This window comes from Lagopus muta, chromosome 3 (assembly GCF_023343835.1).
Source record: "Lagopus muta isolate bLagMut1 chromosome 3, bLagMut1 primary, whole genome shotgun sequence".
Classification (NCBI taxonomy): domain Eukaryota; kingdom Metazoa; phylum Chordata; class Aves; order Galliformes; family Phasianidae; genus Lagopus; species Lagopus muta.
In genome coordinates, this window is record NC_064435.1 from 5,619,572 (window position 1) to 5,645,187 (window position 25,616).

The 25,616-nt window shown below is 40.2% G+C and overlaps 1 protein-coding gene across 3 annotated transcripts in view; it reads left to right on the forward strand.

Moving 5' to 3' along the window:
* COL22A1 (collagen type XXII alpha 1 chain) overlaps positions 1-25,616 on the forward strand; it is a 226,658-nt gene that overhangs the window by 143,355 nt on the left and 57,687 nt on the right. For all 3 annotated transcript variants that reach the window (XM_048938956.1, XM_048938958.1, XM_048938957.1), the window contains 10 exons: positions 3,119-3,172; positions 12,138-12,191; positions 12,579-12,632; positions 13,585-13,638; positions 15,382-15,435; positions 15,847-15,882; positions 19,881-19,943; positions 21,140-21,193; positions 23,628-23,669; positions 25,251-25,283. In XM_048938956.1, the coding sequence (XP_048794913.1) occupies positions 3,119-3,172; positions 12,138-12,191; positions 12,579-12,632; positions 13,585-13,638; positions 15,382-15,435; positions 15,847-15,882; positions 19,881-19,943; positions 21,140-21,193; positions 23,628-23,669; positions 25,251-25,283 (498 nt within the window). The remainder of the gene's footprint in view (positions 1-3,118; positions 3,173-12,137; positions 12,192-12,578; positions 12,633-13,584; positions 13,639-15,381; positions 15,436-15,846; positions 15,883-19,880; positions 19,944-21,139; positions 21,194-23,627; positions 23,670-25,250; positions 25,284-25,616) is intronic.

Below are 25,616 nucleotides of genomic sequence, written 5' to 3' on the forward strand. Positions count from 1 at the left end.
AGTCATACAACAGTGGACCACTAATATAAGATCCTTGTGCACTACTCACATCTTTTCAGTGGCAACACTAAGAGTCTCATTGGGATTTTGCTGTCCTGTGCATCAGTCATGCATCAGTGTTGTGCATGGCTGCTTGCCTATTCTCCCCAAGTGGGAAGGGGAGGAGCATTGGAAAGGTAAAAGTGCAAGAACTCATGGGTGGTAATTAAGAGAGTATTCTAAGTAAAGCAGAAGATACGTGCTCAAGGAAAGCAAAACCAGAAAATCATTCACTCCTTCCCATTAGCAGACAGATGTTCAGCACTTTGAGGAAAGCAGGACTCATCACATGAAACCACTTATTGGGAAGACAAATGCTATCAACTCTGAGTGCTCCCTGCTTTTTCTTTCTTTTCTCCAGCTTTTATTGCTGGTATATTATATTTCTTTGGTCAGTTTGGGCCACCTGTCCTGCTTCTGTCCTCTCCCACCACCTTGTGCCCCCTGCTCCTTGCTTTCAGAGCAGTGTGAGGAGCTGAAAAGTTCATGGGTATACTCTGCAACAACTAATCCCTGTGTTATCACCTCAAGAATCTAAAATATGGCATCATTCAGACCTCTATTCCAGCCAACATCATGACAATCAGTCATTATGGTGTCGTATTAAGTACACAATGGGGTGTATTCATGCTCTCCAGCTTTCAATATCTGATTTGAGGTTGAACTGGATGACCCTATAAAAGACCCTTCCAATACAAATAATTCTGATTCTGTGATTTAAGGTGATTACTTTGGGAGCTAATACCATTATTCTCCTTCACAATGTATCAATTATATATCAAGTTTCTGCTCTGCATTCAGTTGTGCTCTCTGAATTCATGTTTCTAAATGGAACCAAAGTTGCACATGCATTGTAAGATGAGGTGCAGATATTTTAATTTTAATATTTTATACAAGATTTTTTAAGGGGGTGTCTTCTGTGGTCACTTTGGCAGTTGACAAAATTCATCCTGAGTATTTACCTAGAAAACGTGTTGATTCATGCGGTGACGTGAGATCCTGAGGTGAAAATGGGGTTTGACAAAGAATGAATTGACAGATGTTGAGTAAGTGGAAGGACTGCTCATGAATAGTGCATGTATTTGAGCATGTTAGGTAGATTCCTGTTGATATCAGGAGCTTGGTAATGAATGCAAACTCTTCCTGGTACCCAAGCACTTCATAATAATTCATTTAATTTTCCTTTTAAACTTTTCTGTGTATGAGAGATGATACTTTTGTTGTGGAAAAAATTATGGAAAAGATCAGATTCTGACATCTCAGCTAACTGAACCTAGTCAAAATCAGATAAAATATGATGTAAACTTGATTTGCTTGTGATATTTTACTTGTTTCACTCATTTAAGTCAACAGGAATTACATAAATTTTTTCTGGACATATTTCAGTAAAAAAAATAAAGAAAAAATTATATATCAGACTTGCACATCTGCATGACAAATCACATCATCAGTCACATAAAACTTACTTAATTATAATATCCTTCTAAAAAAGAAAATCATTTTTGATGAGAAGTAGAAATGAGGAGAAAAATCACTTCTCTGACTTTCAGATATTTACATGATTTATCTTGTAACCTCCTAGTGTATTACTAACAACCTCAGAAGTATTAATGATTCAGTATCTATTACATGTCAGGGAAGGATAGATTATTTTTACAAGGAGGCTGAGTCACAGAATATATGACTTACCCAAAGTAACACAGCAAGTAAACTTTTTAGATGAGAAACAACCAAACTTCTGCTTTAACTCTAGTTCTTCAGTCATCCTTTCTCTGCCTTTTCTTCCTCTTTTTTCTCACTTAGGACATTTTCCCTATTTTACCACTACTTGAGGTCAACCCCAAAGGGAGACACATCTGCTGCATCCATGTGACTGGGGGACATGGTTTAGTGGGCATGATTGGACTAGATGATCTAAGTTATCTTTTCCAGCTTTAATGATTCTATGATCCTACCCCCATGGATATGCTCCAAGACTTGGCTTATCCTTTCCTTGCACCAGTAAAATTCTCCTGTTCATCTGGAGGGAATTTTTTTATTGCAGAGAAGTAGGTGAGCTCTGTCCTTTGGTGATAATGCCAACCTCAATTAGAAATGCCTTGTGTGTTCTTCTTTTCTGGCTTAGAGACAGTGAATCTTTTATATTCATCCATGTACCAGGGTTCTTAATTATTTTCTTTCTTTATGCATAAGACAGTGCAGGAAGCACAAAGGACACATCTTGGCTTGGTTGGGGAGGGGTGAAGCTTTGTACTGTATGTGGTAACACCCTTGGCTGAATATCAGTACTGTCAATTCTCTGATGCTCTTTGGGAAGCACCCAGATGTGACTGCAGAGTGGAATAGAGGCCAAAAGATGCCTGAAACCAATCCTCCTCTATGGAGGGAAGGCTACATACAGACTACGAGGCTTGGTAGATCTGAATATGCAAGGAAATAATTGAGAGAATTTGAATTTTCTGCAATACTGGGGAGTGTGGTCACTGCTTAGAAAGGCATTCTGCCCATTGTTGTACATACTTAAGAGGCTGGGTTCCATTCAGCTTATATTCAGCTCACTATATTTATCAAGTTTTATTTTACAAACCATAGAAACTTCTCAATTAATTGTCAAGTATTCAGATTGATTTTGGTGTGATTTCAAAGCAATGCAATCTTCTTTGCTTGAAAATAATAAATTTATGTTAGAAGTGGGAGAAATGTTGAACATTAAACATCATTTCCTTCTTGCTATGTTAGGGCTAGGAATTGTTCTTCATGATTTTTCATGTACCTCCAGAGATGAGTCTGCTTGGATAACCAGTCACAGTTTTCCAAACTGTTGTGTTTTTTTTTTTGGTTTTTTTTTTTTTTTTCAAGAGCAAAATCTGGACTGGAAAGTGCAGTATGTACAAACTGGACAGACATTACACTTATCAGAGACCACTAGAATTGCACATCCAGTAACTGATGCCTTATATCTAGCCCTTGTGTTTTCCATGCTGATGATATATCAGTCTGGGGGTAAAAGATTTTGGAAAGTCTCAGCAAGTCATTTTTTCCTTAGTGTCTAAGATTTGTTTTTCTGTTCAACACACAGGGTAAGAAGGGAGAACCTGGATTCCCAGGAATTAATGGTCTGATTGGCCCTCAGGTAAGTGACAATTTCTTCATTTTCAAGTAATATTTAGCAAAGATGTATTTTATGGCAAAAGGTGACTTGGAACTTGCACCATGCCATGACCTTGTTCTCTTCTCATCTGTACAGTCTTTGAAGCTGGCTTTTCTCCTTTAAGATCCAAACTGATTTGCCCTGATGTGAGCGAGAGAGAAAAGTCTGGTGTCAATTTAGCTTCCAGAGTTTTTCAGCATCTTTGTGTGAAGACATAAGGATCTGTTTTACATGTGACTTTCCCATTGCTTTTGCACAGAGCAGTGTAATTCCAGAGGGCAAGCAAGATTTGTGTTTTGTGATATTTAGGACAGTGCTTGAGCTATTGGCAGTGTGAACTGGTAACTACATATATGCCTCCTGTACTGCAGTCTTAAGGGAAGAAACAGTTTTAAAGGTGTTTGCTGTTCAGAAAGCACACTTATTTGTGCACAACTTCCTTTTCATTGCTTTGAAAGTCATATTTCTGCTTCTTAGAGGAGGTCAGGCAGTGGCTTACTAGGAAGGGTAGACACAGCAGTTTAAAACCATTGCTTATTCTCCTGATGAGTAAGGTTGTGAGCGATGTCTGAAGTTCATGACCCATTAGCTCTCTTTTGGCATGGTAATGCTCCAAGTTGCAGCATTTGTAGTTTCACAAGCACAGAACAGTGCTATGTACTGTGTACGTTACATACAGTCAAAGTGGATTTGCCTCCACTTTGGAAAAACTTGTGCTGTTATGTACTGTAATAGCACTGACTTGCCTCTGGCTTGTGTTCTTGCTAACTTTGTAGCCAAATTCAGTTGACCCAACTCACAGTGTAGGGTCATTCCCTGTAATAAGAGAAATATCTTTGGGGATGTCCTCAAGCAGGGAAGATGCACCTACCACTGAGGTGAAAACTGAGTATCTCATTCTTTCCTTTTTCAATAATAAGCTAACGAACTAGTTCTTTGGCTTTGGGATTTTGTTACAATAATCAGTTAAGTTTGGAGCAAAAATAAAAAACCTTCTCTGCTGCTACAGCTGTTGGTAGGATATTGCAATAAATGGCACTCTAGTCGATAGCAGGTACTAATTTATTTCCTCTGCCAAGCTATGCCCTTGTAACCATGAACGTAACCTAGACATTGAATTCTGTAGCAGACATTTTGTAACAAGCCATGTTTGCTGAAGCTACCAGCAATACAATCTGGGGCTTTCTGATCCTGTGAAGGTGAGGATCCTTGTATCCAGCTGGGAACCTTGCCCTGCCACACCGCTTGATAATGGTCTACATACTTTTAAGACTTCTTCCTTTGGTACTGCATTTGGTTTGCAAGTATTTCAGCAGCAGCCTCCAAGAAGAATGAAGACAGTATTTCCAACGGATTCATTTCTTATTTTTATTTCCCCTGCAGGATAACATTAAAAGATCCCCTGAAGCCATCTGAACTGTGTGTGTAGCAAATAGGAGAAGATTTTCCTTACTTTTGGGGAAGATTTGTCTCCCTTCATTAAGTCTGATACACCTGACTATCCACTTAAACAACATCTTGCTCAGCTCAAGTTCTCTGTAACTTTACAAAGTTTATATATGCATGTGTTAGCAACTTCAGAAACTTGTATGGAAGAATTGCTGACACAACATCAAGCAGTTTTCCTTTCAGCATAGGCTAAATAAAGTTTTCAAATTTGAAGTTAATTAAAACTGCATAGAGTGCTAGCCCCATCAAGGGATACGTAAACTGACTCTTCCTCCCAGCTAACTGTAAAAATGGAAGAATTTTCTCCTTTTCCTGAAGTGGCACATTGTCCTGGATGTATTACTGCAGTCTTCCATATTTTTGTTTGGAGAAAGTGCTTACGTTTAACTTGTGACAAAACTACTTTTCAGCTTACCAGCATTTTTTGTGACATGAAGTTTGTAAGCACTTTATCAGCATTTCTCTTTCTTTTATTTTATCTTAATATCATACTATGTTCCAAGAATAACCAGGTTTCCTTAGATTGCAGTTACACATATATTCTTAAAAATGATTTATGGATGTCTTGTGTCACCTCTTCCTATGCTGTCTCCATGGTGTTGAGGGCCACCAAACTTGATTTACCCATACATAAACTTGGTTAAGACACTATAATAACCTCATTTTCTTCTGCTATTTTAAATTTAAATATAATTTTGTTTTTGTTTTTGTTTTTGTTTTTTTTGACCATTCTGCTCCCACTGAAAGCTCAATTGGCAGAAGAATGGAATGGAGATAGGAGCTTTAGAAGCCATGTTACTGAAAAGCGCAGAAAAGAGCCACAAAAGGATGCCAGTTAATCCTGAACCCTATTCTAAATATCCATTGAAGTCTCAGGGAAGGGTGGGCCAGCCACTTCATTACTGTGAGACAGATGCTGATTTCTCAACACCTCCAGAGACATACTGCATTTTCTACTGACATTTGGTAGAAAATCCTTCCTCCTATACAGGGGTCTAGTCAAGCATAGTGATAGAATCATCATCGTACAACCACCAAGGTTGGAAAAAACCTCTAAGGTCATCCAGTCCAACTGTCTACCTATCACCAAGATTTCCCAATAAACCACATCCCTCAGTACAACAACTAAACATTTCTTGAACACCTCCAGGGACGGTGACTCTACCACCTCCATTGTTGTCCTGTTCCAGCGCCTAAACACTCCTTTGGAGAAGTTTTTCTTAATGTCTGCAGTTACTGCTGGATTTTGTCAGGATAAATGATTCCCATCATTCCAGTCCCAGCAAGAAGCCATAGAAGGCACAGACAGCACTGCAGGGCAGCCAGCCTTAGGATACTCTGGATCAGGGCCAGCACATACAGTGACAACCCACTGCAGAAGTGATGCCAGTCTGACTCTTAAGGACTGGGTGTCTTTATATTACAGAGTAAGTAGCAAATCCTGAAGCAGCAGTTAGAAAGCAACCTCTTAGCTAGTCTGGGTATGTGCTGTGACAATTGTGTAGCCTTAGTTTTGCCTTTTTCCTTCCTTACATGTTCTACTCAAACTAAATTTTAAGATTTTTATGACTTTTTTTCCTTGTAGATCTGCTGTGGTGGTGGGCCTGTCCATGATTTTGTTTGTTGCATATTGCCCATATTAGCACCCCCAGAAATGAACATTTGTTTTGTGCTGACCTTCAGAAACAATGCATCTTGCAGCATCATTAAGCCTTGAAGTAGACACTTTGGGTCTTATTTTCCTCTCTATATATGAATGATTTTCCTGCAGCAAGGGCACAAACATCTGAGCACATCACATAATTGTGTTGTTATTATTTATTCGCACTATTTTTGTTTGTAGGAAACTTAATCATGGGTCAAACTTCTATTACAGTAGGCTGTTCAAATGCAGACTGAAAAATGAATGCTTCTGTAAAGTACTTTCAATTGAAATAGATAGAAGAGTACTACGCATGTACAACACTGAGGCTATGTTTTTCTGTGTGGCCACCTGAGATCTTGATGTACCTCATTTATCCCATTGTCTGTTGAGAGGAAGATTTCAGAGAAGAGGCTGAAGACAGCTGCTTTTCTAGGCATGATGGGTGTCCTGTGGAGACTGAAGATTTAGGCACTATGTGCTATATATAGGTGTGCCATGAGGGCTGCATTTGCTGGCTCAGTAAAGAAGGGGGTTGATACCTCAGTACTCACTGAGGGCTTAGACACTGAATTACTATGGCAGGACTTCACTGAATTGTAAAATCATAGAATCATGGTTGGAAAAGACATTTAAGATCATCTAGTCCAACTGCTCAGTTACCCCCAGAATTGCTCTCTAAACCGTGTCCCTAAGCAACAAATCTACACATTTCTTGACAGGAAGTAATTGATGATGGAGGTGCATACACCCAATCTCCTATTACAATTGACTAAGATTCAGTTGTACTAACAGACTGTTGGCAGAGTCATTCAACTTTTCTAAATCAGGTTCCACTAGGCCTCCATGAGCCGAGCAGGTGCATGCTGTCCACTAGCGGGAAAACAAAATGACTTAAAACTATTGGAAATTTAAGTAAAAATGATATACCTCACAATTACAACATATCTGGGCCATTACTGAGGTTTGCTTTATGGTAGATAACCTGGTGATAGACCTAAGACCTGTGAGGGAAACCAGCACAAGTTTTTTTTTTCTCATGGAGGGTGGTGAGGCACTGGAACAGGTTGCCCAAGGAGGTTGTGGATGCTCCATCCCTGGAGGCATTCAAGGCCAGGCTGGATGTGGCTCTGGGCGGTCTGGTCTGGTGGTTGGCAGCACTGCACATAGCAGGGAGATTGAAGCCAGATGATCATTGTGTTCTTTTTCAACACAGGTCATTCTGTGATTCTATGATTCTATGATTTTTTGGTTGTGGCTGGCAGTGAATTAATTAGTATAGGCTCATCTGTAGGGTGTGAGCTCAGCCCAGCTTTTCTTAAGTAAATCAGAGGAAATAAATTATATCCTTTGAAATGCATGGTGTTCCGAATGTCTCTTTTTATAATGCAAGCTAACACTGTGAAACATAAGAAAAAAATACTGGCCCCAGCTGCAAAGCTTAGATTGAATTCAGACTTTGTCAGTGCTGCTCAAAATTGTAGAAGATACTGCTCAGAGCTATCTTTAACAAGATATGTGCCTTTTACAAAACAAAGAGAGAAAAAAGACTTTGCCAGTGCTGGCCACTAATAGTTCTGAAACAAAAGACCATAAGGGAATTTTTTTTATTGTTTTCTCATTTGCCACCCTGTCACAGTGAAAGAACTAAAAGTAAACAAATATGGCAATAAATCTTAATCTGTAGACGAAAGACATTATGTCCATATCTTACAATAAATGGTGCAATTAAATAAATACTGTCTTGCTCTGAAAGCAGGAATTCTCCTACAGAGACTGCTGTGTACAGAGCCAACTTTATTCAGTACTCTTATAGTGCTGGAAAGACAATTCACAGAATTGCCCAGTGTTCAGTGCACTTCATTTTTTAAAATAATGCTAATATTCCACATATCATGTCACCTGGTGACACAACTGAAGACCTCATTCATTTATAAATTATGACACTAGCACTGAAGTTTTCTATATGTCATGCATCATAAGCAGATCTGTTGGCTCCTCAGGCTGATTGGTTTTCAGCATTATCAGCAACACTGGTTTCCTATATCCTCTCATCTTTGTCTTGGTTTGTAAGGAAGGAGAGCAATATGGTGCTCTGTTGCAGTACTTCTGAAGATAACTCACAGGAGCTGTGCTGGTATACATAGGTAGTGCCAGGAGTGACAAATGAAGAACAGATTTGAGGATCTGATTGCAGAGACTACTTAGGTTTAGTAGAGGAAAAATGGAGAGTTCAGGTAGCAGGGGACATAGTGAGTCACGTGGACTGTTCCTCAAAGCTAGCAGCTGTGGCAGGAGACAAGATGCTTCTAGATGTCCCGGAGGTTTTTCTCATTCATAAAGCTGGCATGCTGCCTATAAAACCCAGACCACAGTCTGTTTTTTCATGGATTTAAGGCTTATCTAAGCCTTTTTCACAATGCAAGAGGATCCAGGCACTGGCATGAAATAGTATACAGAAAATACGTCTCTACAAGCTTTTCCTCCAGAGACAGATATCTGGAAAAGCCATCAGACTCCTGTTTCCATCCTGTAATGACATTTGTTCACCTTTTAAAACATAGCCATCCCTTTTCTTATGGAAAATAGATTTGAGCCACACAACCTACTGATGTATTCACACGAAAAGGTTTTTGTTCATTTACAGAAGTTCCTTTGGGAGTACAGAGCCCACATCCTAACAGTCCTGCCTTTCCCAGCCTGTCTTTCTGCATGGTACATGCTGGAAGACGAGAGTATCTTCAAGTGGTTCCTGGAGGACCGACACAGCTGCTCCTTCTGTACTGTGTCAGATTTCTTTCCTGAGAACTGTGTTGCTTTCTCTTAGGAATGAAGTTGGACGAAATATAATCCTAAATGTCTGTTAGGTGTCCTTCCCTGAACACATACCTCTACACACTTTCCCATGGATATCTGGATTTTAAAGAAGTTTGAAATATTTATTTGAAAATAGCTTCACTTAAACATGTTGACAAAAGATCTGTGCTTTGTCTTCCAAACTGAGTTTGTGCAGTCCTGTTTTAGAGATCAAAGGTTTTATGTACCAGGTTTTGTTCCAGTGTGTAGGATGCACACACATCAGAGCTCTTACAAGCCACAAACAAAGCCCTCTATGACTTCTTTTCTTCTGAGTTGGAGTTTTAGAAGGACAACTCTGGAGATTGGATCAGTGTAATTCATCAAATGATCAGTGAAAAATGTGACAGAATCAGGTGCTTTTATCTGGATTCAGCGTCAGAAAGGAAGACTACAGATGGTGTGAGATTTGGGGGTTAAACATTACAGACTATCCTACTGCTGTTTGGTTGTGTTTGTTTTTTTGCTGTTATTTTTTTTTCTTTATAACAAATAAATACTGTCAGTTAGTTTGAACCTCTCAAATACTTGGGAGAGTAGTTCTTGCTCTGAAGTATACTCAGAAGTCAGAAGGAGGACAGAAAGGGTTTTGCATACAAATCTTGCTCTGAACAAGTGTGGCAAAAAGGAGAGCTTTGAAAAGGATGATTATGTGATAGAATGTATTCCTGCAGCTTTTTCATGACCATGATTTTCCATTTCCTTGTGTCGTAGTCACTTGGTGTAGGTTACGCTTGTTGATAGATACTTGTGCAAGATTTCTCTTTTGGAGTAGATTTACCCTGTCTAGGCCGGTTATCCTACCTGGGGGATGCTTAGGCTGAAACTGGGTCCTAGCTGAAGTTTACTGTGGGATGACAGTGGCTGGTTAATTTCTGGTTAGATTCCACTGTTGCACGAATGAGAAAGCTGTTAATTCATAAAGCTCACAAAGAAGTCAAAAGAATTACTATTAAATATTTTACACTTTATCTTTCCTTTACTTACATATAGTCCACTTTCCTGCTGAATCAGTTTCTTGTTGTTTATCTAAAGCTATCTTTGAATTCTTTCCCAGTGCTGCACCCACTCTTCATTGCAACCCTTTCTTGGTTCCCATACCAACTACACCTACCACCCTTGTAGGGTTAGAGTGAGGCCAAGCAGGCCCTAACATCTGAGGCCACTCCATCCATCTGCCCTCTGACTGTATGCACAGTGTGACATTTTTTCTTGTACTGGATGGTGATTCTTGTTTTGAATGGTGAAGCCTCTTCTAAATGATGGATGGGGTCATCCAGTTGCCTCTGACAGGATTGGAATGACATCTGAAACCCCATCCTCTAAACCAGAAACTAGGTTCCCTGGAAGTTATGTCAGCAGTGTCAGTAGATACCAAGGCATATCTTCCTGCAGATGTTTGAACTGTGTTTGCACTTGAGATGCTCTACAAATACTAACATTATTTGTGGAATGATTCCATGTCTGTTCTGGACTGGGTTGCAATGGAAGCGGATTATGGGTGATATATAAGCCAAGTGCATCTGCTAGTTCACTTTGTAGTTGTTTTGCACCATCTATTGGTGAGATGGTACTACTTGTTCTGGCTGATTTTTACAAGCATATTTTAAAATGACAGCTTATCCACTATCTCCTCTATCAAATTTTGACACCAAAATTTTCTTGTTCATTCTTGTTTACGCCACTTTATTCTCCAGCTACATTTTTTCTTAAATGTTAAATGTTAATATTGGTCCATAACTGATAACCACAGAAAGATGTAATTTTTGTTATTGGATTGTAACACAGCTCTAGCAAAGAAGAAGCTGACTGACCTTTTTCTATCTTGTACTGATTGCTCACCTTCAATTTTTTGCATAGGTATGTAATAGAATCACAGAATGGCTTAGGTTAAAAGGGACCTTAAAAATAGTCTAGTTCCAACTCACTTGCCTTGGACAGGGTTGCTTAGCACCATTTCAGGCTGCCCAGGACCCCATCCAACCTGGCCTTGAACACCTCCAGGGATGGGGCATCCACAGCTTCTCTGGGTAGCCTGTGCCAGGGCCTCACTGCCCTCTGAGTGAAAAATGTCCTCGTGATATGTTTTTCTTTGGTAGGTTTTGGATTTATTGTTCTTTTTGTTTGTTTGTTTGTTTGTTTGTTTCTGTGTTTTTGGAGTGCAAACATCAGAACTCCTTCTATTCTGGAAACTGAAAATAACTTAAACCATTGTATTAGAAATTCTGAAGGAGACAGATGAGGTTAAAGTTTCAATTCAGTTGTGTATCCATTTCTCTTTCATCCTTATGCTATATGTTTAGGTCCTGATTCAAAAAAACACATGAACAAATGATTCATTTTAAGTAAAGGAGGAAATCTTTCTTGTCAGCAAAACTGAAGGTAACAAATACCTCTATATCTCAAGCAGCGATGTATCAAGTATGGAAAAAAATCTCTTCAGCCAGGAACTCACTTTTAACAATTTACCACAGAAATAAATCCCTCTGAAAACTGGATATCTATTCAGATGATATTTTCCCAAGAGAAATAGTTGTTGCAAGGGCATGAGTAAGACTTGTAGAGTATTTGAAGCTGAATGTATACATTGAAGTATGAGCTTGTGAGGACATTTCACTCTCAACAGAGTTAAGACAGAGCACTAAAATGGTGGGGTATTTCTTTTAAAATACCTGATCTACTATATCCTCTGTACCATTAATTAAGATTAAAGTAGGCTGGATGCTCTGTCTTGAATGGCTTCCATCTCTTGTAGTGTAGCCCAGGATGGAGCTCAACTTGTAGCAACAGTAACTACTGGTTTAAGCAGGAGATCCTGTTCTGCTCTTGAGCACGGTTCCCTGGGAGCTCAGTTTGGCATCTTGCAGGTTTAGGAGGAGAGAAGTTAATGAAATGAAGCTGACGCTGTTTGGAACAGAGCCCCAGATGTGCACAGGAATGGCCTGAGGCTTTCTACCACTATCATGGTTATTAATGAACTGTTTTTTGCTTCTCTTACAGGGACCTCCAGGGCCCCCAGGCATTGCTGGACCCCCTGGACCACCTGGAGCACCAGTAAGGAAATAGGCTTGGTTTTGTTGTTGTTTAGTTTACATCAAAGAGAGAAAATAAAATATAAATAAATAAATAAATAAATAAACAAACACTTCAGGAGAATGTTAGATTTAGACTTTGAATTTCAGTGGGAACTGAGTCAGTGCCTCTGGCAATGTATGCTTTCTGTTGTATTTTCACCATGAAAAGCCCCATCTGGCCCTGCAGGACAACTGCACCGGGTACTGGAGCCATGTCAGCTCTACCAGCAAATGAGTCAATATCTGCAGGATGCCTCATGGCAGAGACCTGACTACTTTGGGAGGGAAAATTGTATTAGAATTGAAAGCAGCCTGTAAAGGGCAGAAATATTAATGCTTTTTTGTATCTGCTGGATTCTTTTTTCAGGGACTGCCAGGAGAAATTGGTGTTGCTGGTAAAAGTGGACTGCCAGGACCAGCTGTAAGTTTTGAGAGACAGCTTGCATTGCCTCCCTTCTCTCTGTGACCTTACATGTTTTACTCCTAAACTCTTTACTTCTTTTCCTGCAGCTTGTCTGCACACGTAGTTTTAGTACTGGCTCCAATACTGTTTCCTTTAGTACAGGCATTAGACTGATGCCTTTTGGCATACCAGAGGTAGCCGAACTATTCCTGCACACTGGGACTATGATGATTTATACAGTACCTTTCAAAACTTGGTTTGCATTTGGTAAAATATGACTCATCCAAACTGAAATTTCTTAAATCAGGCCTTAAAATTACAATTATAATACTTATAATTGTAATTATAGGAGAGCATTGCAATTTCTATTGGCTCTTAAGTCAAGAAAGGTGCATTATGAAATATTTAGTATTGAGAAGTGCCACTTTATGCCTGCAGTGTTTAGAGACTAACTGATGCCTGAAAAGAGGACAAAACTTTTTCTCACCATTTAAATGTATTGCAAGAAGTCATTTTAATTCTTATTTTGCTGAATCTTTCTATCTCTCTGTGCTGTGTAATGCCAGCCTGTATATGTATATATATATAATTACTGATATTTAAAAAGTGAAAGATGTTTTTAAAGTTACAGCTACAGGTAATAGAGATTTACAGAGAACGCTATTTCTGAAGTTAAGACTCCACTCTTCATAAAACTTCTACTTTGTTGTTTGTGTGTAACAACACTGACATCATGTGGTCAGTCACTAAAACTGTCATACTGAATACAGCCAAGCAGATACATGCATTGCCAGAAACTGTGGGTAATTAGAGTTACAGCAGTGAAAAAAGCAGAAGGTACATGAGGTGTTTTAACAAATCTTAAACTTAGGTTAGTGGTAAGAGGGATGAACTCAGCATGCTTTTTCTGATCTTGCTGTTAGGAATTTAAGGAGCAGGCTCTAAGAGCTGATAATTTTCTCTTGTTTAGGGCTCACCTGGCAAAGATGGATTAAATGGTCTTCCTGGGCTTCCAGGTCAAAAGGTAAGTGTCACCACATACACCAGCACAACCAGTTTGCCTAGGCAAGCTTTTCTGGGTGAGCTAGAAAATGTAACCTTAAAGGGAAGCAAATCTCCAGGGTCAGATATACCTCACCTGTTTCCAGCCCTGAGCTCCAGGGTCAAGCCAGCTGATGTCATTGTTCTGTACTGAGTCCCTGTGAAGACTGAGCTGGATTAAAATACAGCAGAGACCTCTTCCAGTCTTCAGCTGCTGTGTTTTATTCAGCAGACACAGTTGAGTATAGCAGACAGAGAAGCTTCTACTGTCACACTGGGAAGCCAAGGAGGCTAGCAAGTCAGGGCACATGTCCAAGGCACAAAGAACAATGGAGTGTATCGGGCCCCAAATACATTTGTTTTTCCTCTTTGAAGAGCTGGAAAGAAAATACACCATCCCACCTAGGTCTTCTGTGGGGCCATGTGGAAGAGAGGTGTCTCTTGGTTCCTTCCTACCTCTTGTGCCCTGTTTGTAAGTTCATATGAATGATAGATTTAGGAAGGTCAATTTATTCTGTTGATCTGTTGTCTCTGCAGTTGGAAAATGGAGATTTTGAGCAGGAGAAACTTGCTGAGTTCCTATAGTCACGCAAATAAGTGACAAAGGAATGAACTATATTTTGTCTATAAAAGTCAATCTAGGAAATCATAGAATCACAGAATGGCTTGGGTTGGAAGGGACCTTGAAGCTCATCCAGTTCCAACCCCCAGCTGTGGGTCGAGCTGCCGCTCATCAGATGAGGTTGTGCAGGGCCCCATCCAACCTGCCCTTGAACACAGCAAGGGGTGGGGCATCTGCAGCTTTGTTGGCCAGTCTGGGCCAGTGTGTCATCACTGTCTGAGTTAAAATTTCCACCCTAACATCTAATCTAACCTGATTATAATTTCCCTTTAAGTACAAGAAGGCTGCAGTGTGGTGTTGCCCGAGCCTTACCTGCCTCAGCCTTTCTTTGTAGGAGAGGTGCTCCAGCCCTCTGATCATCTTTGTGGCCCTCCTCTGGACCCACTCCAACAGCTCCAAACAATTGCACTAGATTGGAATATGTACTTAACTATAACCTGCCTCAAGTCCAAGGCAGCAGCACTGCATCAGCAATGGTCTTCTCAGCTCTGGTGCTTGGCTATCATTACTCCTAATTTTTCCAGGAACCCACCATATTTATACTTGAAACCCAATTCCTCAGCCTGAGTGTACTGATGAAGTGAGGAATTTGGATAATATAACAAATTACCGATCTCTGTGAAGTACTGACTGCACTTCTGAGTGCAGTCTGAAATATACACACAGCATATTTCTGTTCTTAATCCACCAGTTTCTGCTCTCTGTCCTGACACTATCCACAATGGCAGATCAGATTCAAAAAGTCCCAATGGCCAAAGCTCCAATTCCACAGTTATCTATTTCTATTCTTAATGGAAAATGCAGACCTTCTCACCACATACAGTTTGAAGAAACTGAATAGATATTTTGTTTTTCAAGTAATTTGGTATGGATATCTTTAAAGTAACAGTGGTTAACTTTGTGTTATTCTAGAGACATTCTAGTTGGGTGATTATTGTTGGAGATGTGTCCACAAATAGTACTGAAGTGGTTAAAACTTTACAGGAAAGATACTCTCATGTGGCTCCATTTACATCCTCAGTCTGATGCTGGGGATCTGAGTCAAAATATTCCTCATCATTGTTTCACTGCAAGGTATATATTAATTTCTCATGTTCCCTGCAGGGAGAACAAGGGGAAAAGGGTGAGGAAGGCTTTCCTGGAAAAGCTGGCCCTAAGGTAAAGAATTTTGTTTCTAAGTTTGCTGCAGCCACTGAATCATTCAAGGTGTGATTTTAGAAGGCCTTGCACTGAAGTCAGGAGAGTAAGGATCCTCTAAGGCTGGAAATATAAGAGGATGGGCAGATGTGACTCAGTGCCTTCACTGTTCATTGCATTCCAAGATACAAAACCCTGTTTGATGCTCCTTTCTCTTGTCTATATGCATAGGAAGATGTGACCTGGACCTTGCATTGGGTCTCTGTGGCCAGGGGTCCCAAGCCATCAAAGAAGACAATTTCAGTGCCTTACAGAAAATGGGTAGAATAACATGAGCTAGGGCAGTAGAAGACACAATTTACTAAAGAGGAAGCATTCTTGCAAAAAAAGTTGGGTCCTTGCAGTGCTAACGTTGTGCTTTTGCTTTTCTAGGGTGAACCAGGAAGCCGTGGCCAACCTGGTGAACAGGTGAGCAGAAAAAAGGGTGCTAGCAACAACACCTGCCTGTCAGAGCAATGCAAAGTGATCCCATGCAGTAACAAAGCCATTTGCCAATAACTTCCTTTGCCAAGGAAAGTGCAAGTCAGCAGATAAAGCTCATGGTTGCACAAAGTAAGATTCCAGATCAAATATGCAAATATTTTGTTTATATCTCAGAAAATTCAGTCATCTTGTTTCTGATAGATAAGGAAGAAAAGGAAGGCAGAGTTGCATAAAAGTGATTGTTTTTCCTTCACTTCACACTAAACCAGTGTGCTGGTGGTGGTTCTGGATGATGATGAACTTTTTTATGTGATGCAAAGGGCAATGCAGTCATTTCTGGATCATAAATGCATGCTAGGAAATAAACCTACGTAACTTCAGAAATTACACAGTTATCTTAATAATTATGTAGTAAGATTTAAGTTTCAGCAAATAACAGCAAGGAAGCAGGGAAACATCCTGGGATTTCCTAAAGCACACAGCTGTCTGGAGTCCAGTGTGGAGCACTAACCAGCTATTTTCATGTTGTCGTCCGCACACCAACTTTTCAACTCAGTAATAAAATCTGTAGAAAGAGATATCTATGTAAGATAGTCTTATATCTTTGGCATACATCTTTGGATACTGGGTTACAGAGTTTAAGTCAGCAATGGAAGAGTCTCAGAGCCTCAGTCATCTCTCACTTCTACCATTCTAAATGCAGACTTCTATAAAGATGAAGGAAGAGAATGGTCCCGTGCTCCAATGTTGTTGTTTGTAATGAAACTGAACACACACTATCTATGCCACCAGCTGGAGTAGGAGCACAGGAAGAAAGAGAAGTTTCACACAGACTTTTATGAATTTTGCTAGTTTCTCCTTGCCAAAACAATTTTAGGAACTGCTCATAATTTTTCCATATTGAATAGAGCTTTTTAGAGTTTCAATCCCACTTTCTAAAACACCTCTCTCTCTATAGGGTGATATTCTCCACACATTATATCAGTGTTCTCTTTTCTGCCATCTCACTTATAAATTAAAATATTGAACAGCAAGTATAGACCATTAGAAGGCTTCATCTCTTTCTGAATCTGAAAGGTAACGGCTAGATGTGTGAATGTAGGTTTTTGTTGTTTTTTGTTTTTAATCAGTTCTGCACCACCCTCCAGAGAGCCTTCTTGTACACTGTGTTTCTGTACTTTGCTAATGAGCGCATCATGTTGTCTTGTGTCAGACATCTTACTAGTGTCAAGATACATCACAAAAATGTGATGTCTGCTTAGTCTTCTTGTCTGCTTAGTTAGAAGAAATTGGGTGAATTTGATGTGATGAGTTTTTAACAGATCCGTATTGGCAGCTTTATCTTACCTTCCTGTCTTTGAGCTCATAGAATCATAGAATCCTTAGAGTTGGAAGGGGCCTTTAAAGGCCATGTAGTCCAACTCCCCTGCAATGAACATGGACATGCACAGCTAGATCGGGTTGCCCAGGGCCTTATCAAGCTTGCCTTGAAGGTCTCCAGGGATGGGGCATCAGCGATATCTTTTGGCAACCTGTGCCAGTGCCTCACCAACCTCACTGTAAAAGACTTTTTCCTTAAATCCAATCTAAATGTACCCTCTTTACACTTGAAGACATTTCCCTTTGTTCTATCAGCACAGACTTTGATAAAGAGTCTGTCCCCTTCTTTCCTGTAGCTCCTCTTTAGATACTGAAAGGCTGCTATCAGGTCACCTCTTCTCCAGGCTGAACAGCCCCAGCTCTCTCAGCCTGTCCTCGTAGGATAGATGTTCCATCCCTTGGATAATTTTTGTGGCCTTCATCTGAACACACTCCAACAGTTCCACGTCACTCCTGTATTGAGGACTCCACATTAGGATGCAGGTGAGGTCTCACCAGCGCAGAGTAGAGGGGCAGGATCATATCCCTCAACCTGCTGGCCATGTTTCTTTTGATAAAGCCCAGGACACGGTTGGCCTTCTAGGCTGCAAGGGCACATTGCTTGCTCATATCCAGCTCTGCATCCACCAGTACCCCCAGGACTTTTTCAGCAGGACTGCACCCAATCCTTTCATCCTCCAGCTTTTATTGGTTATGAGGGTTGCCTCAACCTACGTACAACATCTTGCACTTGGATTTGTTGAATTTCATGAGGTTCACCTGGGCTCACTGTTCAAGTCTGTCTAGGTCCCTTTGGATGACATCCTGTGCCTCTGGTGTATCACCTGCACCCCACAGCTTGGTGTCATCAGCAAACTTGCTGAGGATGCACTCAACCCCACTGTCAATGTCATTAAAGAGTGTCAGTCCCAGTACTGAGCCCTGGGGGACACCACTCGTCACCAACTCATCCTGCTTATTTCCCAGGCTGTGTGCATTGGTATAAAGGCACTTCAGCTGGGCTTTCCATCTCACCGCCTTTATATAGGATCTAGGATTCCCTAGAATGGCAGCATCCCCAGCATCTCCGTGCCCTAGTCCATCCCTTTCTACTCCACTGTCTTTGCCCATTAATTTTGGTACAAGCCCTCGAAAAACCTTCTCAACCCAGCGGCCCTTGTTGTGTTCCCTTCCCCCTTCATACATAGTTCAAAAACTTTCAGTGAGTCCCACCAGTTTCTCGGCTAAGATCCTTGTCTAAGATCTTCTTCCCCCTCAGAGACAGGCTACTTCCATCTGCAGCCATCATGCCAGGTGCCGAGTAAATCACCCCTCCAAATCCTTCTTTTTTCCCTCTTTTAGCTTTATGCCCTATGTTCATCTTTCTTACAATCTCTGGGATTTCATCATCACTGAGGATACTGCATTGGCTCTCAAAATCATCACTCTGTCTTGTCGCCAAACATCACCATCTTTCAAACTTCATTAAACATCATCCTGATGTTTCCAGCTATTCTTGGTTAGCAAAATATCTTTTTCCTGACCTGATTTCTTTGCATTCATTGCATCTACACCATAATAATGCTTAGACTCTTGCCATAAAGGATTAATCTTTTTAAATTCAGGATTAGCAATTCTTAGTTCATATTCATACACCACATATTGCAGTTGGGTCCTGTCCATGACTGAGATCATTTGAGATATTGCACTGCAAATGTGGGTAGCAGGGTAACGATATATGATGCACCATATGATTATTTTCAGGTGACAATCTGGTTCAGTCTGGAGCTAAATTTGAGAATTTTAGTTATATTTATAACAAACCACATAACACAGAGATTACAATTACTCCAGAGAGCAGAAACTGAAAAGTGAGTGTGAAACAGAAACAAATGGAAACATGAGATGTATTGAGAAAATTCTAGACTTGCTTATCAGGTAACATCTTTTCTATTCAGATTAATAGTATTGTGTTTGCATTGCTAGAGTATACCAGATCCTCAATGATGAAAATAACAGATTTATTTTTTTAGGTGCTCTTTTTTGTTTGCTTGCTTGGTGCTATTATGGAACAGTACAAAGAAAATATGTCCTAAATTTTATGATATCACTTATCAATACAAAGAGAAAAGAAAAAAAAAAAAAGTAAAGAAAAGAGGTTTTAGCTGCTGTTTTAAGTAATGATTTCCCTAGAAAAAGAAATTATCTGATAATTAAACAAGATCCTGTTCTCTCTCTCAGCAAGCTGCATGTAGAATCAATCACACGCGAAAAATAGGGCAGGTTCTGGCCTACAGTATAGCCTACATATATCATGGTGTAAGTAGGTATCAGGAAGAAAACATCTGCAGACATTATGAATGCTTAACAATTCACCATCTAGTATCAGCCATTAGACAGCTAAATCAAGGATTCATCCTTCCTAGCACAAGGACCCTGGCTAGATTAATCTACCCTGCGAGTCAGACTTGATGTGCTTTTAATCTGACATGAAAGAGTGAAGAGTTGACCCACCAGTCTTCTCTTTCATTCTTAATTGCATTTGAAACTAGTGAAGTTCTTTAATAGAAGCCATGCTTGATGAAAGTTCCTGGATTTCACACATGATTTTCTCTCACTTTCAGGGTGAAGCGGGTCTTCCTGGTCTTCAAGGTTTACCTGGACTGAGAGGAGAAAAAGGAGACCAGGTGAATCTTTGAGCCATAACTTGATTTTATTTGTCCATTTGGTGCCAGGAGGACTTATCTCAAGTGTCCCTAGATAATATTTTCTCATGGTGATCTTGTTGTGATGAACAGTTGATCGACATCTAGGAAGACCACCAAGTAGCCCTTCCAAGAGGTACTTCATTGCCTCGTGACCATAGCTAACTGCAGCGGAGATGTTAATAAACTATATCTATCTTGAACACAGAAGATTTTGACTGGTGTCATACTCCTAGTTAGGCAGTAGAAGAAGCACAGGACCCTTTAAGCCTCACTTTCAAATGTATCTACATGACTTAAGAACATTAAAAAAATAAAAACTACTAAAATCCCAAATTTCTCTTGTCACTAAGCGACAAGTGCTGGAGAACATTACAGATGGTTGAATTTTTATCTAATGACTTAATTTCCACCCAGGTCCTGGCCAACTGCAGACCTTCACAGGCACCTACACACTGGAAAATAGTTGGACATGGCAGTAAATTTGGCTGTGGTCAGTGAGGCCATTAGTTCTGATAGCTAACTATGTGCTTGAATGTGAGCAAGAAAAATTTACAATCAACTGAAGTTTTCCTGTTTAATTTGCTGTATTACATTTACATCAAAGTGTAGTCTATATATATATAGAGAGAGAGATAATATATTCTCTCTGTGTATGAAATCATATAAATGTAGGTCAGCTATCTCCTATTTTAATACTGAATATATACATTTGCGTATGCACTTCGAGGAATATTCAGATCATCCTTATTAAGCATCTCCTATTCAGGCCACCAGGTTTCCTAGGTGATTAAGAAGGTAGGCACCAGTGAGTGGATGACTCAGAAATCTTTCAGCATAAACAAATTGGTAGAATGAGTGTCCCCTATAAGTCTTAAGTGTGTTTTGCTTCTCTTGTTCAGCTGGAACATTCTGAGCTTTGTTACTGCATCAGTCAACAAGACGTATGTGCAAATTGATTCAGGATTGGTGCTTTCCTTTCCATGAAATTGGTTACTATTATTTGGCTTTTGAAAAGACTGTGAATTTTGTGAAGCCATTTCAAATATATTATTTACCCTTTTAATTGCTTACACTTCATCCTGAAGGACAGATAAGGTCAACTGCAAGTGTTAAATGAAACTGATTAAATCAAATCAAATTGTGCATACTTCCTACTTTCCTTTTCCTGTTTTTAGGGAGGAAAGGGAAAAGATGGTCTCCCAGGACTGAAAGGGGAAAGGGGAGAAAAGGTGAGTCATTAAATAAGCATGCTCCTCTTTATAGAATCACAGAATCACAGAATGGTTTGGGTTGGATGGGACCTTTAAGATTATCTAGTTCCAACCCCCTGCTATAAGCAGGGACACCTCCCTCTAGACCAGGTTGCTCAAAGCCCCATCCAGACTGGCCTTGAATGCTTCCAAGGAGGGCACATTCACAGCCTCACTGGGCAACATGTTCCAGTGTCTCACCACCATCACAGTAAAGAATTTCTTCCTGGTATCTAGTCTAATTCTACCCTCTTCCAGCTTAAAACTATTTCCCCTTGTCCTGTTAATACCTGCCATTACATAAGAAAAGAGAAAAGGGCTTAGAGACAAGAGATAGAGAAGATAATCTTGTGTGGATTACAGATTTGGAGTCTCTGAGATAATCCTTACAAAGATGCAGCAGAAGAAACTGTGTGTGTGGGAGATACATGTATTGAATAACACAAGAAATAGTAAGCTGTTGATGGAATCTAAGATCAGTTTATTTAATTGAGAGAAGATTTTTCTTTGTTCTAGCAGTGGCTGATAGAAACAAGCCTGAAATAAAAGAACATTTCTGTGCCTGCCAACAGTGTGATAGGACAGTAAGGAATGGTTTATGCTTCTGTCATCATAACATTGCTATAGTTAAAATAGGAGGACTAGAAAGAGACGATGTTTACCAAATCTTTGCTAAAGTGAAACTGAAGCATTGACCCTGCAGATAACTATGACTTGGCATAGTTGTCTCAGCCATAGGGAAATATGTGCCTCCTTATTTTTCTTCTAGGATACAGCAGCCTTCAATTTAATAGCAAATTTGACCATCTGTGGCAGTGGCACTTCTATTATGGGCGGTCAAATGACATTTCCAATAAAGCGCATGAAGTTCCTGTCTCTGGGAGGTTAACTAGTGTTTTTCATAGCTGTTGGCTTTCAATTGTCAGGGGGACTAAAGCTGTCCATGGAGCACAGCCAGAAGAAAGACCAGTGACAGCTAAGATACTTGGACTACGATTCTCATGAGATACTCCAGCAACCCTATAGATTTTGACTCAAAAATTACGGGGAGAATTGGAATGAGGAAGTTATATTTTTGATGAAAAACACAGGATTTTTTCAATATGCAAAAGAAGATTTTTTAAGTGTATGTTGTAGGAGAGTGTCTGCTCCTTTAAGGGTACCCAGTCAAGGAACTTCTTCAGTGCAACCAGAGGTAATAAGGGAGGCAGGGTTGGGAACCAAGACACTTCAGTCACACTAATGGAGAAGAACTTATAAAAATGTAGCAGTGTCTGTTCCAGCAGGGTTATGTGACTGATGATTTTGAAGCTTGACCAGAAGCATCTCCCATTCTTACTAACTGCATGTGCCACTTACAGAAAAATTAACTGAACTTTCCAACTGAGAAGATTAACAGGGCTGTGGGGAGGGAGCTACAGAGTTCAACCCCATATGGTCTCAAACCGATACAGGGGAAAGGGGGAATAGGAGGAACCAAAAGGTAGAAGTGGATCACTATGAGTGGAGTGGGTGCCAGCTATGGGAGTCAGGCTGGGGAAGTGGACACCTCCAGTCTGTGATGCTGAAATCTTCTATTACTTTCAGGCTGGATATCAGGAAAATGTCTTCTCAGAGAGTAGTAAGGTATTGGACCAGGCTGCCCAGGGAGGTGGTTGAGTCACCATCCCTGAGGGTTTTCAGGAAACTTGTAGATGTGACACTTATGGACATAGTTTAATGGACATGATGGTTGGGCTAGGCTGAGCTAAATTTTCATGGTTGTCTTTTCCAACCTTAATAATTCTATGATGTTCTCTGCCATTGGTATGGGAATGTTGTGTTCTCCCACCGTCTACTAGGATGAGACTGGTGTGAGTGAGGTACGGATGAGGCTTTGCACCACTGGGTAGAGCAGAACCACATGTTACAGCCCATATGCCTGGTGCTGGCTACTGGTTGACCATGTCTGTATCTTCCTCAAAGCTAGTGTGCATGGGGTGTGCATGTGCATTTGTTAGCAAACCAAGGTGGACCAATTGGCAAGTGATGGAAACCTTGGGCCTTGGCCAGCATATCAGGCAAGTGGTGAGTCCATATTGGTCCACTCAGGAGACTTGTAAATGTGGTGCGCATGGAAAGGGGAAAACGGAGGCCATGTCCTCCAGACTGGGTCCACAGGCGCTGAGGTGGGCCCTAACAGCCACTTAGGAAAGACCCAAAGGTGGTGGCTTTACTTTTACCCTTTTAACAGTTTTAGCAAAAACATGCTTTCCTATCAAGAACTCTGACAGGCTTCAGCCAAAATGCAAATTAAGCTCTATGCCAATTCTACAGTTGCCCTAGGATTACATTTCATCGGACAATGTTGTATTTTCTGAATGATAAATGTTGACTGTTATTTTCTCACCTTATTTTATTCTTCTCTCTCTAGGGTGACACAGGTTCCCCTGGCCCACCAGGCACACCTGGAACAGTAAGTAAGATGTGCTGCAAAAACAGTCTAGGCATCGTCATACTTCTGCCACATAAGTGCCTCAGAAACAAAACTTTACAAGATCTGTGCCTCTCTGCTGAAACATTAGGACTTACTCTTAGACCATCTCTTTTGGTTTGAAAGAAGCTCTATGAAGTTGCATTGGTCTTTTGTACAATTTTTAGAGGTTAAGCACTTTTCTATTTCTTCACAAACAGCTCTTTTCTGTGCACTTGTTTCATGGTAGCACTTAAATTGAACTTCTGATATGTTTAGCAGCTGTAGGAACTGATGATGAATATCATCAGGGTGAAGATGAAGAGTATATTTGTACTGATTTTCTAGGTGATTTAGCTTTTCCCACCTGAGACCTCGTGGTAAAACTGGTTCACTAAGAGAAGATATCTATGAACAACAGCTTTACTCTTGTGGTGAGCAATTCCTCTTCTTCCAAGAAGAGCAGTGGGCTTCACTTCTCGCTGACAGTAACTTACGGGTTGGAAGAGCAGTGCTGTAGCCTTTGCTGTACACAGTGCCATGCTATGCTGAAAGCTCAGAAAGACTCTCCTAACAGAAATTGATAGGTATTTGGGTTCAGAACTGGATCTAGAACAGAAACAAACAAACCACGTGAAAACATCAACTTATTGTTTCTTAAATGAGCCTGAACAATTCCTTTCAGATGTACAAGTGTAATTACTATGGAATTAACTCCAGGCACTCAGAGAGCCTCACAGTTCCCTCCAGCAAAATCTGAGTAAGCAGTTTGGAGCAAGCACTAGGAACAGGCTTCTCACTGCAACAGAAAGGCTAATCCCTGTTACAGATCCTTTGGAAAGTGTCAAATACCCACTTTTCAGCTTTACTCACCACAGCTGGTTGCAGCTGCCTCATTCACAGATCATAAGGAGAACTTTAATCAGAATCTGTTGGAGAGAATCCAGCAGCTGTAAAGTTTCATACAGCAGTGGAGGAGGTATTATGATTTCTTCCTTGCGTTCAGCTGGGCCTCGTTAGTCTGTGACCAGGGGTACTTAATACGATCATGGGAGAAGATTGTGACTGAGAATAAACCTCTCTTGATGGAAAGCTTGGAAAATAAAGCTTATAAATACAATATCCTAAGGATAGGTGTGAAAAATATGCCTGACAGCTCAACCTTTCAGTGTTTGTAGGGAAAATTAGTTTTCATTTCATCTGTAAGGATAGCTAACAATTTCAGCACATTCTCATTTCTTTAAGGACTTCTTTTTTTTTCCCAGATTTTGTCAATTTTGATAATAGATGCTGCTTCTCTCTATTGATTGCAATCCTTTTATATTTGACCATTCCTTCAGGATGACTAATGTCATAAGACAACCAGTTATGCTGGGGTATCTTATAAGTGGTACAAAACAGAGAGCTCAGCCTTGGAGTTAAAAAGTTTAATGATACTGAAGATGTTACAGTGAGTTGCTCATTTATAAACCCTCTAATGGTTACATGGAATGAATTATCTATAATGACAAGGAGAATACAAAAGTTTTTGCGTTTCCAGGAAAATAGACAGTGTTTCTTTTAATGCTTTTGTTTCTTTTCCAGACAGCCTTCTTCACCCCACACCCTAGGATTCCTGTAAGTAATGTCTCTAATAAAAATGGTCTCTACCTTGTTCTCTCTAAGTCTCCAAGGTCTGTTAGAGTACCTTGGTAATTCCAATGTTATTTAAATGCTTTTATTAGGAGGTCAGTTTGGGTGTGGTTCTGTGCAACATCACCCTGTTAACCAGCAGTGATGAGAAGCCCACAGCTGCCCTGATTACACCAGCATCCAAACTAGCTTCTTCTGTCCACTGTTTAAATGAGGAATACACTGTAGAGTACATAATGGGAATTAACAGGCATTACTTAAGATCATACCTTTGGTATGCAGATAAGCTTGTTAAGGATCAGGAGGCTTTAGGGCATG